This window comes from Rhinopithecus bieti, unplaced genomic scaffold, assembly GCF_001698545.2.
Source record: "Rhinopithecus bieti isolate Rb0 unplaced genomic scaffold, ASM169854v2 scaffold_46389, whole genome shotgun sequence".
Lineage (NCBI taxonomy): Eukaryota > Metazoa > Chordata > Mammalia > Primates > Cercopithecidae > Rhinopithecus > Rhinopithecus bieti.
This window is the reverse complement of record NW_016818836.1, coordinates 802080-815656: the sequence shown is the minus strand read 5'-3', so window position 1 is coordinate 815656 and position 13577 is coordinate 802080. Positions and strand designations below refer to the sequence as shown.

Genomic DNA, 13577 nt, shown 5'->3' with positions numbered 1-13577 from the left:
AAAAAAAAAGCCAAGATTTTATTCCTGGGTGAAAAGCTGTACATTTTGCTACATTCTGACCTAAATCTTTGGCTCAATGTTAAACCTTCTAGGCCCTCTCCCCCTGTTATATTTTGGTCACATTTTTGTCTTCAGGACTTTGACTCCTGCCTCTTTAGACTGACTTCTGGTCTTCTATTTTCTCCACTCTGAGCTTTTCTCAGTTTCTCTTGATATACAGTATTCTGACAGAAACCTGGTCTTTCTTCATTATTCTCATCACACCTGGATTATTTATTCTCTGGTTTCTATAGGGTATGAACCATATCTGTTTTTTTCACCTGTTATAGTCTCAGTACAATGCCTGAATGTTCTAGATGGTCATATCATTTATTTTGAATTTTATTTTTTTTGCACTTAAAAGCGTTTATACTGACTTAACCAGAAAAGAAAATCTGTTGGCCCATGTGGCTAAACTGTTGAGAATTCAGGTAAAGCTTTAGCTGAGATCAAGAGAGTTAGCCAGAACCTGGTTTCTCTCCTCCCCATTTCTTGTTTCTATTTAAGTCTTTTGGAGGTGGTGGGGTAGAGGGTGGAGAGAAAAGTATTGCTTTTTCCCACTATTTATCAGAAGTTTTTTTCTACTTAAACCAAGGACACCTACCCATCCCCCAACAAGCCCATTCCCTGGCCAGGCAATGGGATTATGTGGATTGGCTTAAGCAACTTGTAGAGCATGAATGCCTTCCACACTAACCATGGGGTTTTGCTGCATAGTCAGCAAGAAGGAAGTTCCCAAAGTAAAGTCAAGATACTTCTGGTGGAAGAACAGGGAGATAGACACTGGAGAGCCAAAAAGCTTATCTATTATAGATAGGGTTCAGTAAATAACAACTGCCATCAGATGATGGGAGTTGGGAAGAAAGATGACATTTAATGCAGGATAGTCTATTATTGCCTCTGGTACAAAGTTATTTTTTGGAGAGCTGCAGATTATTACCATAGGTCTTATACACAATAACTTGATGCTTCCAAGTCAAAATCGTTTAATGGTATTTTAAGAGTTTGGGAATGCAATGTTATTTTCTGCCATTATTTGAAACATGATGAAATTCAATTTCATGAGCTACATGGCTTCCTTTTTCCTCATTTCAACGGCTATGAATGGTGGTCATATTACCCGCAGAGTAGAGTAGACTTTGAGGGAAAGATGATGTATTTCATGTAGGGCACTTTGGGTTTGAGGAGCCCATGAGATCTCTGGTTAGATGTATTCAATAAACAGTGTCATATGAGTTTAGAACTCAGGGCAGATATATGGGAGTAGATGTAGTCTTGAGAACACAGAGGTTTTACAAGAGGCAGCATACAGTAGTAGTGAAGAGCTCTTATCCCTTCTGATAATCTATATCCCCCTCTCAGATGCAAACCAAAAGATCAGTCTGTTTCATTCATTCACCAAATAGTTATTAGCTACCATAGAGCAAAAACTGGACTGAAATCTGGCATGTGGCAGTGGATCACAAGGTCCTTTCCTCATAGACCCAAACTGCTCAGGTTTGAATCCCTGCTCCACCACTTGCTAGCTGGGTAACCTTGGGCAATTTGTTTAACTTCTGGGCCTCACTTTTTATGTCTGTAAAATGGGGGTAGTTCTCATCTAATGGGGTTGTAGTACACGAGTTAGTTAGTAGTAAACTGCTTTGAACTGTGCCTAGCACATTGCAAGTTGTATTTACAAACTCGTTATTATTAGTTATAATTATTAAGGCTTTAAGTCATAAGTGTAGAGATGCTTGCCTGGGAAGAATATATAGAATAATAAGATTGAGGATTAAGTACCATGATCCCTAGGGAATGTGCATCTCAAAGGGTTTAAGTAGATGTTCAATAAATACTAGCACTCTTTGCTACCCTTCCCTTTTCTTTACTAGCAGTACTTGTCTGGCACAGAAAAATTGACACTATTTTCATATTAGCCCATTTTAAAAAGAAATATACTTGAAAATATCTAGTTTATTGTATTTTTTCTTTGTAGTCATTTAAATAATTCTCTTTACTTTTTCTCCTTCATGCACACCCACTGTACTTTTGTCTGTTATATTCTTTCCAGCCATCCAACATATTCTTTACAATGGATGATGTGGTCAAGGTTGGAGACTTTGGGTTAGTGACTGCAATGGACCAGGATGAGGAAGAGCAGACGGTTCTGACCCCAATGCCAGCTTATGCCAGACACACAGGACAAGTAGGGACCAAACTGTATATGAGCCCAGAGCAGGTGAGTTTTTCAGACTTTTACTTATTAGCACAGCAGCAGATGTACCTGATCAGTCTCTTCCCATGTTTCCATTAAAATGCCCAGTAATCTAAAACCCAGTAAGTCTGAAAATTATGAAAACTGGCAGTAGTGTTCCAGTAGTAGAATAGTGACACAGCTAAGATGTAGTTCCTACAACCTGAATTGGGGCTGGATTAAGAAGAACACAGCGCATAAAATGCACTCACCCCCTGAACAAGCACCTGACAGTAACCAGGAATTTAGAAAGAGACTTTGAATGCCACCGTCCCAAATTTAACTCCGGTTTGCCTTGTGTAGACTGTGTTGGAACTGTTTTCATAGCCAGCTAGACCCAGAGGTACTATACTGAGCTTCCCTCTGTAGTCATTCATAGGCAACTTCCAGCATGTACTGTAATAGGAAATAGAGGCACACAGGCTGACAGGTGTTGCCTTGTGGGCTGCTTGGACTTCACAGAAAAAGTACTGTAATCAGGGCTGAAAAAGTACTGGAAGAGCAGGGGGAGCAGGGCATCCCGGAAACGTCAGGCGAGCATGCTCAGCCACCACCAGGCAAATGACTTTCACAAGCTTCTCTATGCTTAGGGCAGCGGGTCTCAGACGTTTTGGGCTCAGTACCTATTTACACTTGTAAAAATAATTGAGAACCCAAAGGTTTTCTTAACAAAATTTTATCTATCAATATTTGTCATATTAGAAGTTAAAAGAGAAATTTATAAAACTTTATTAAATCAATTAAAGTAACAGAATTAAACCTATCACATCTTAAGATATTTTATGAAAATAAGTATTTTCTAAAACAAAAAAAATTCCCCTAAAAAAAAAAATTAGAGTGACATTTGTTTACATTTTTGCCAGTCTCTTTAAAGCTGACTTTTAAGTGGAACATTCTTCTGTCTGCTTTTGTGTTCAGTCTGTTGCAATATGTTATTTTGGCTGAAGCACATGAAGAAATCTGGCCTCACACAGATATGTGTTGGAAAAAAGAGCAATATTTCATTTCAAGTAATTCTAGGTATTTTTGTTTGATAGTATATCAAAACTTAGTAAGTAATAGTTTCTTAAAATTCATTTGCACTGTGAAATCTAAAACCATTCATGAATATTTTGTACTCTGGTACTTTTAACATCCCTTGGTCTATTTTGTACTTTGAATGGAACTTTTTACCCATCCTTGACTTTATATTGTGCATTAGTCATTTGGAAACTATTGGTTCCCTAAGTTTGGCAACTATTCCAAAAGTTGTCACAGTTCATCATGTAATATAAAAAGCCACTTTGGTTAATACGACCACCAATCTCATCAGAAAAGGCTTTACGTATTAGGAGGCTATCAAATTCCCACTGGTAGATTCAAATCTTCCAAAATTTTAATTTTCACTGAAAAGCTCAACTTTTTATGATTGGCAACAAATACCGTTAGTTTTCCTTGAAGTGCCATTCTCACATTGTTCATCTTTTTTTTGAGATTGGGTCTTGCTGTGTTACCCAGACTAGTTTTGAACTTCTGGCCGCAAGCAGTCCTTGAACCTCAGCCTCTCAAAGTGCTAGGATCACAGGTGTGAGCCACCATGCCCAGTCTCATTGTTCATCTTTAAGAAACTGTCGCTCGGCTGGTCGCAGTGGCTCATACCTGTAATCCCAGCACTTTGGGAGGCCAAGGCAGGCAGATTACCTGAGGCCAGGAGTTCGAGACCAGCATGACCAACATGGTGAAACCCCATCTCTAGTAAAAATACAAAAATTAGCTGGGCATGGTAACACACGCCTGTAGTCCCAGCTACTCAGGAGTCTGAGGCACGAGAATTGCTTGAACTCAGCAGGCGGAGGTTGCAGTGAGCCAAGATTGCACCACTGCACTTCAGCCTGGGTGACAGAGCAAGACTCCATCTCAGAAAGAAACTATCTTGTCAAGTGTTCAAGTCTCAATAACTGTAGTTTGTCTACCAATTATTCTCTCAAGTCAAAATGGTGTTCTATGAAAAGAGAAGCTAGCGCATATTGTAACTCAAATAATTGCACAAATGCTAATGATATTCACAAGCTAATCTATGCTTACATCAGCAGGTCTGAACTTCTTAATATTAGTTTGTTTTTTAAATTGACTCATAATTGTACATATTTATGGGGTACGTAGTGTCATTTTAATACATACACTACTGGATCAGGGTAATTAGCATATCTAAGGTGTCAAACTTGGAGACAACTATTATACTTTGGTATGGAGGATAAATGTTTTTATGAATATTTTCCATTTTGTCAGATCATGAAAAAGGTGTATATTTAAAGGTTGAGATTTAATAAATTAATAATTTTTACTGCTAAGGACATTTTAAGTGAAGTGGTTTTTGGTTTTGCCTGTGAGCATGTGGTGCTGAATGTAATTGCTACTGGTACAGCTTGGCACTGCTCGCTTGATTCATGCTTAGGTTCTGTCAGTGCAAATGTCAACACAGTGAAAAATTATGTCTTAGTATTATTATGAAAATAGTCTTGACCTTGCAGACCTCTTGAAAGGGTTTTAGGGTCCCCAGGAATCCATGGACCATACTTCAAGAACCATTGGATTTGATTATCTTTGAAAGATTATATCGGAGACCAGTAATAGGAACTGCCTTTGAGGAAGGCAACTTTGTTTAACTGTCATAGAGCATCCTTTTGAAGTGTTTGCATTGTTTACGTTAGTCAAGTGTTTCTTTTTTACAGTTTGAAATTTTATTTTGTATTTCATCTTTGAAGGAGGTTGCAGTGAGCCAAGATCCCGCCACTGCACTCCAGCCTGGGTAACAAAGCGAGACTCTGTCTCAAAAAACAGAAAGAAGAAATCAAGCATTTTTACGTAGAGTCAAAAAAGTATCTTAAATGAAAAAAAAAATGCAGAAATGTGTACACCTTTTGTGAAAAGGAGGAAAAGATAGATACACATTTGCTTATGTTTACATAAAAAAACTCTGGAATCATGTGTAAGAAACAAATGGCTATGGGGGCAGTGGCAGAAGGAAGTGACTGGTAGGGCTAGGCCAGTGAGGGACAGAGTGAGAGGGAACTTTTATTGTTAGTTCTTTTTGAGCCATGGGAATGTGTTACCTATTAAAAGTTAATTTGAGATGAGAAACATATAAAAATTGGCAATAGACATCAAACCCAATGAACAATAGGTGCCAGTGGTTCTTGTGAATATTGATACTAAAATGAGAATAAAATGCAAAATGTATTCCTAGTAAAAGACAAATAATTTTAAGTATGTTTATCATTATAAGCTGAGTTGGTGATTCCTATATTAAATTAACAAAGATCAGGAAATGGACGATGGTAAGAACATGGAAAATAAAGGTGGGAATAGGGATTTGTACTTGATGTAGCTAAATTTGGCAAATAGAAAAATAAAACAATATTTCTACCTCTGTATCACTACAGACGACAAACACAAACTGCAGCAAAGGGAAAGGGTGTGGAAATACAAGTGGTGCTAAAGCCAAATATTAGTTATTACAACAAATAAATAGATGTGTTTAAATAGCCCCACGAAAGGGAAACTTCAGATTGGATTATAACTAAAAAAAAACAAAAAAAAAAAGTTACAAAGGAAGCTAGGTAAAAAATATACTAGGCTTTATATATAGTTGCTATTTGAACATTTATTGATGAATAAATTATAATTATATATACTATCATTTTGAACTTCTAGGCCACAAAGAAATATCATAGATATTGTAAATGCCTTTTTATGATCACAATACATTAAAAGAAAGGTATAGTGGTTTATAAATTGATGTTTATAATTTTGTTTGTTTTTATTTTTGCTTTTGCTTCTGTTTTGGCTGGCTAGAAATTTTATTATTTTATTTTTTTGAGACAGGGTCTTACTTTGTCACCCAGGCTGGAGTATAGTTGTGTGATCTTGGCTCACTGTAGCCTCCACCTCCTGGGCTCAAGTGATCCTCCCCCCTCAGCCTTCCAAGTAGCTGGGATTACAGGTCTACACTGCCATGCTCAGCTAATTTTTTTATTTTTTGTGGAGATGAGGTCTCACTATGTTGCCTAGGCTGGTCTTGAACTTTTGGGATCAAGCAATCCTCCCGCCTTGGCCTCCCAAAGTGCTGGGATTACAGGCGTGAGCCACTGTGCCTGGCCAAATGGAAATTTTAAAATCCTCCTAAATAACTATCAGGTCAGCAGATGGTGGGTTGATAAGTGCAGCAAACCACCATGGCACACGTTTACCTGTGTAACAAACCTGCACATCCTACCCATGTACCCTGGAACTTAAAAAAACAAAAAAAAATTATTAAAAAATAACCATCAGGTCAATAATGAAGTAAAAATACTCATACGAAGTATGAAGAAAATGTTGAAAGAAGCTGGGCACCGTGGCTTGAGCCTATAATCTCAGCTACTTAGGAGGGTGAGGTGAGAGGATCACTTGAGCCCAGGAGTTCCAGGCCAGCCTGGGCAAAATAGTGAGACCCCATCTTTAAAAGAAAATGCAAAAAACTTTTTTCAAAAATGAAAGAAATGAAAAATGGTGAAATCTATAGAAGTTTTCAAAGTTCCATTTTGAGATAAATTTATTTTACAGGCCTTCATTACATAGCACATTACTGTATAAGTGATTAGAATTCTGCTCAGTAGAAGGCAGGGAGGAGCCAAGAAGATGGGAAACAAACATAAGAATTGATATGGGTGAAACAGTAAAATAACATCACCATGGTTGTTTCTAATAGTTTAAAATAAGGATAATCCTTTCTAGCATAGATACCTACTAAGGGGGGAAAATCACAAATAAATTTAGAAATTAGAAAGGATACAGAAGAGATTTTTATTTATAAGGGACTTTCATATATAGTCAATTGATTGCAACTAAAAGTATCCAAACTGGCTTACGTAGAAAAATAAATAAAATAAATCTATTGGCTCTGGTAATTGAATCATCCTGCTCAAATGATCTGGCCAAGGCCTGGTGAAAGGAAGAATTAAAACTGTATGAAATACCAAAATACTATAAATACATATTTCTATCTATAGGAAAAAAGACTAGAAGAGCCATAAAATATCAAGTCATTGCTTCTGAGTAGTGGAACTCTAATGAATTTTAACCTATTTTGGACTTTTCTGTATGTTCCAATTTTTCTACACAGTCATATAACAGAATTGATATTAAAAACAGTTTTGGTTGGGCATGGTGGCTCATACCTGTAATCCCAGCACTCTGGGACAAGTGGATTGCTTGAGCTTCAGAGTTCAAAACCAGCCTAGGCAACATGGTGAAACACCATCTCTACAAAAAATACAAAAATTAGCTGGGCATGGTGGTATATGCCTGTGGTCCCAGCTCCTTGAGAGACTGAAGTAGAAAGGATCACTTGAGGCTGGGAGGCAGATGTTGCAGTGAGCCAAGATCATGCCACTGTGCTCCAGCCTGGGTGACAGAGTAAGACCCCTTTTAAAAAATAAAAAATAAATAATAAAAAAAAAAAGATTTCTTTGGCCGGGCGTGGTGGCTCACGCCTGTAATCCCAACACTTTGGGAGGCCAAAGTGGACAGATCACCTAAGGTCAGGAGTTCGAGACTGGCCTGGCCAACATTGTGAAACCCCATCTCTACTGAAAATATAAAAATTAGCTGGGTGTGATGGCGGGCACCTGTAATCCCAGCTACTCGGGAGGCTGAGGCAGGAGAATTGCTGGAACCCAGAAGGCGGAAGTTGCAGTAAGCCGAGATCTTGCCATTGCACTCCAGCCTGGGCAACAAGAGCAAAACTCCGTCTCCAAAAAAAAAAAAAGTTTTTAATCATGTTTTTAAAAATGTATTATTATTTAAGAGGCTGGAAACAATACTTTTACATTTTAAATACTGTGAAAACAAATAAAAGGAATTCTATCTGGATGCTTATTAATGAAGGCTCATGACTTGGGAAGCCCCTCCCACCCAGCCCTATTTAAAAGAGATGCTTCTCCCTTCACTCCCTGCCAGAGTCCATCCCATTACACTGATTTCTTTTACAGCATTTTAACTCTTTGAGATTCTTTTTTCTTTCCCTGTAAAATATAAACTATCAGTATAGGGACTTAGCTTGTCTCTCTTTCTACTCTAACACCTGAAACAACACCTAGAATGTGGCATAGTTTCATAAGTGTTTATGAGTGAAGGTGAATGCTAGTGAAAAGATGAACACCAGGTAGTCCTGGTCACCCCATACACACTTCTGTGCTGACTATAGTGTAGCTCGTGGCTGCTGCGTGTGTGTGTCTTGGAAATGGGTTGCCATTTGAGAAAGGAAGAGGTTGATGACAACTAAAGCTATATTTGGTAGTGTTGAAAGTACTAGAAAATTAGGATAGCTGTAGAAATTGTATGGCAATGTATAGTGGTTAAAATTTGGTAGTTAAAAATGCACAGTCTTAATTATCTTCTTAATCCTCTTTAAATATAGAAACTGTCACTTTATAAAGTGCTCCTTAAAACATCGCTCAAAATAGTTTGGCTGTATGAATTGTACAATCTTACCCAAACCTTAGAAGCCATATTAAAACATTGTTTTAAAATTATTTATTATTAGAACTCTCTTAATTTTCTCATCCTTGAAATAAATGAGCAGGACCCATGGTTACTTCGTTCTTGGTTGTAATTACAAAGAAACGCAGCTTAAGTTCTAGATTTGCACAGTGATTAAACAACCAATTCAAACTCAAAGGATATATTCTACCTCCTAATTCCTTATTTTTTAGATATTTTGTAAATATAACTTTTCATGCATTCATGAGGCTACATTTCTTTTTTAAATATATTTAATAATGTTAGAAATAATAAATAAATTTAATAACACATTATATATCAGTCTGTCCTCTAGGGAATACGGGAAAGTATAGGACATATACAAAAAAAGTAAAATCACTTACCCAAAAAATATCTCTAAAGCATATTAACTCCAGTTACTTCCTTTCTCTCTCTCTCTCTCTCTCTCTCTCTCTCTCTCTGGTGTGTGTGTGTGTGTGTTGTGTGTGTGTGTATATTATATATATATTAATATAATATATATATTGTATACCTTACTTTTAGAAAATAAAATTGGAATTCTACACTAACATTTTTGGGATACAATATTAAAAATGTGAGCATTTCCCATATTATTAAATATTCTTAGAAATATTTTCCAGCTGCATAGAGTGTTCAACATTCATTTGGGACATTTTAATTCCTTGTAAATTTTGCTATTAGGAATATCACTTGAGTCACTGTCCCGGTACCCAAATGTTTGTACACATTTCCATCCGCCCTAGGATGGGTAAAATTAGATGGGATCATTAAGCAGGAGTAAACATTTATTGCCAAGTTGCTTCTTATAAATTTGTGTTTGTTTATATTCTCCAAATAGTGTGTGAGGGTGTCCTTTTCAGTTCCCCTATACAATTTGTTTTTGCACATTTTTTTTTGACACTTTCAAAACCCCAGGGATAAGAAGTGAGACAGGGTTCAGATTGCTACAGTCTCTTGGAAGGGAAGAGGGTGATGCCACTGATGTGGTCACTGAAGCTTTCCATCTGCTGTTCTGTAAGCACAGAGGCAGGCAGGCTGCGCAGAAGGCCAGGGAGAGAGATGCCAAGTACAGTTTAGAGGGGAAGTTGTGGAGGGATCATAAACCCTGGCAACTGCAACTGCCCCGCGACCAGCTCTACTCCTGAATTGAGAAGTACTGGTATGGAGCATTTCCAAAGTTCCCTTCTTTGGCTGTTTCTCAAATGTCAAGTTATATCCCTAAAGAAATTTTCATACATAAAGGGGTTCTTCTGAGTCACCAAAAGGTCAATTTTAATTTAAATAATGCTTTATTTAATTGAGTAGTTCTGTTGTAATTCATTTGTTCATTTTAACAACTAAGTATTTACTGAGGGCCTTCTCTATACTTAGCCCCAGTGCTGGACGACAGCAACACAAAAGAAGCATTTCCCTTCCTCCAGGACTTGATAATCTAGTTGTGAAGAATAAGAAATATACACATGAAAAATACAACCAAGAATGCAAAGTATCCATAATTAAGTGCCCTAATGAAGGCTAACTACAGTTGATTAGTGGTTTGGAGTAATGAAGATTTTCTCATAAAAATGGGTTAGAACTAAGATGATTAGAAATGAGAGATTTGCTTTAGATAGCGTTCCCTTTGAAAAACCTCACCTCAGGGGTAGTCAGGCAGATCTTGCTGGCTCCCACAAACTTTTTTAGCATGGCAAGTCTCCAGGTTTCCGAGAGGCCTGTTTTACTGATGCATATCTCACAGCTGTACCTGGGCTTTCCTTCTGTAATGCTGAGTAGTTTAATTACTCTTGGTGTACTAGTGAAGAAAACAGACTTGGAGGATTAACTCTTTGCTAACATTTTTACACGTGTACTTGTATTTAAACCAAGAAGTGACTAAGTAAACTTTGGGATTCAATAATGCTGTAATATCAACTGTACTGTCTCTATGTTAATTTTTAAATTTTCTTTATATGGGATTTCAGATTCATGGAAACAGCTATTCTCATAAAGTGGACATCTTTTCTTTAGGCCTGATTCTATTTGAATTGCTGTACCCATTCAGCACTCAGATGGAGAGAGTCAGGGTAAGTACCCTCCCTACTCAACAAAAAAGGTTCAAACAGAAAATAATCAAACATTTACAAAAGAGTTTTTTAAAGACTTAGTTGTTCTTAACACCAGCAGACCAGTTAACTAAAAGTAAAAGAGGTGATGTGAGTAACACAGGGAGGAGTTCTAGCCTATTTGCTTCCATTTAAAGTTCAGTCTTCAAAAATTTGTTTGGTTGGATTGTTTGTTCTTAGTTTTTGCTTAAATTCATCATAATTTAACAATGTTTTGCACTCAGTAAGTTTGTAATAAGTAAATATTTAGGAGAACCACAAGGTAATGGGGGCCATACATTCATATATTTAAAAGCTGTCAGATTATGCACAATTAGGTTTTTTTTCCTCTCAAAATAAACCATGACCACAGCCTTTAAAGCAGGTAGTACTGAAAGTCTTTTTTTTTTTTTTAAGACAAGGTCTTGCTCTGTCGCTCAGGCTTGAGTGCAGTGGTGCAATCACAGCTCACTGCAGCCTCAACCTCCTGGGCCCAAGCCATCCTCCCATCTCAGTCTCCCCAGTAGGTGGGACCACAGGCACATGCCACCATGCCTGGCTAATTTTATTTTATTCATTTTGTAGAAATGGGCTCTGCCTATGTTGCCCAGGCTGGTCTCAAACTCCTGGGCTCAAGTGATCCTCCTGCCTTAGCCTCCCAAAGTGCTGGGATCATAGGGATGACTGAAAGTCGTTTTAAAGTAGCCCTCTGGGCCAGGCGCAGTGGCTCACGCCTGTAATCCCAGCACTTTGGGAGGCTGAGGCGGGCAGTCAAGAGATCGAGACCATCCTGGCTAACACGATGAAACCCCGTCTCTACTAAAAATGCAAAAAATTAGCCGGGCGTGGTGGCAGGCGCCTATAGTCCCAGCTACTAGGGAGGCTGAGGCAGGAGAATGGTGTGAACCCAGGAGGCGGAGCTTGCAGTGAGCCGAGATCACGCCACTGCACTCCAGCAGCCTGGGCGACAGAGCGGGACTCCGTCTCAAAAAAATAAAATAAAATAAAATTTTAAAAAAGTAGCCCCCTGGGCTAGGCATGGTGGCTCACACCTCTAATCCCAACACTTTGGGAGGCTCAAGCAGGAAGATCACTTGAGGCCAGGAGTTCAAGACCAACCTGAGCAACATAGTAAGACCTCGTCTCTATAAAAAATAAAAAAAATTAGCAAGGCATGGTAACACATGCCTTGGGAGGCTAAGGCAGGAAGATCACTTGAGCCCAGGAGTTCAAGGTGGTTACAGTAAGCTATGATTGTGCCACTGCACTCCAGACTGGGCGACACAGCAAGAACCTGTCTCTGAAAATAAATAAAGTGGGCCTCTGTCACATTCTTCCCTATCTTTCATAAGTAGCTACCCTCACCTCTTCTAGTTGTTGTCCCTGGTACTTACCTCCGTATTTTCAAAGTTTAGGCTCTTGTCACTGTTTCTTATTTTATCAGTTTTAGATCTTACTTATTAAATGATCTCTGGCCATGGTAGAAGAGGAAGTAGTTCTCACATAGAGCGAAATGACTCATACCTTCTGACTGAAAGGACCTACCAAATGTTCTGTATAATAAATGGAAAAAAAGAAAGAAGAAAAAAACAGTCAAAATAACTAAATTTCAGAACACCAGAAATAAAGACCCCAAAAGCTTCCAGAAAGAAAAATAAAACAGGTCTAACCTAAGTAAAGGATCAAGAATCAGAGGGCATCAAAATGTATATAGTTATAAATGCCTCAGAGAACACTATCAAGAAAGTGAAAAGGCAAGGTGGACGCAGCAGCACGCGCCTGTAGTCCCAGCTATGTGGGAAGCTTGAGGCAAGAGGAATTCTTTGAGACCAGGAGTTCACGGCTACAGTAAGCTATGATTCTGCCTGCAAATAGCCTGGGCAACGTGAGACCCTATCTCTAAATAAATTAATTAAATAAAATAGAAAGTGAAAAGGCAGCTCACAGAATGGGAGAAAATATTTGTAAATCCTATATCTGAAAAGTATCTAGAATTCAGAATATATAGAGAACTATTCCAACTCAACAAAAAGACAACTCATTTTTAAAAGGGGCAAAGCAATAGACCTTTCTCCAAAGAGGATAAACAAATGACCAATAAGCATGTGAAAAGATGCTTAACATCATTAGGCACTAGGGAAATGCGAATCAAAACCACAAAGAGATACCACTTCAGGACAATCTAGGGTATCTGTAATAAAAAAAAAAAAAAGCAAAGAAAATAGCAAGTGTTGGCTAGGATGTGGAGAAATTGGAACCCTCATGCCTTGCTGGTGGAATGTAAAATGGTGCAGCTGCTTTGAAAAACAGTCTCGCAGTTCCTTAAACAGTTAAACATAGAATTACTATAGGATCCAGTAATTCTGCTCCTAGGTATATACTCAAGGGAAATGAAAACATAGACAAAAACTTGTATACAGCTGTTCATATGAGCATTATTTCTAATATCCAAAAGTAGAAACCACCCAAATGCTCATCAGCTGATGAATGGAAAAACAAAGTGTGGTATTTTATACAATGAAAAGTATTCAGCCATTGTAAGGAAGGAAATACTAATATGTGCCACAACGTAGATGAATCTTGAAACCATGCTGAGTGAAAAAGCCAGACACACAAGTCCACTTCTGTATGATGTAATTTTTATGAAATATTCATAATAGGCCACTCCATAGAAACAG

At 37.9% G+C, this 13577-nt stretch overlaps 1 protein-coding gene and 1 long non-coding RNA gene across 2 annotated transcripts in view; one reads left to right on the top strand and one right to left on the bottom strand.

The window, feature by feature from the left end:
- The window catches only part of LOC108518883 (uncharacterized), a 44021-nt gene that overhangs the window by 5308 nt on the left and 25136 nt on the right, over positions 1–13577 (bottom strand). The window lies entirely within an intron of this gene.
- The window catches only part of EIF2AK3 (eukaryotic translation initiation factor 2 alpha kinase 3), an 83272-nt gene that overhangs the window by 63411 nt on the left and 6284 nt on the right, over positions 1–13577 (top strand). The window contains 2 exon segments of the mRNA XM_017857577.1: positions 2093–2260; positions 10780–10881. Of these exon segments, the coding sequence (XP_017713066.1) occupies positions 2093–2260; positions 10780–10881 (270 nt within the window).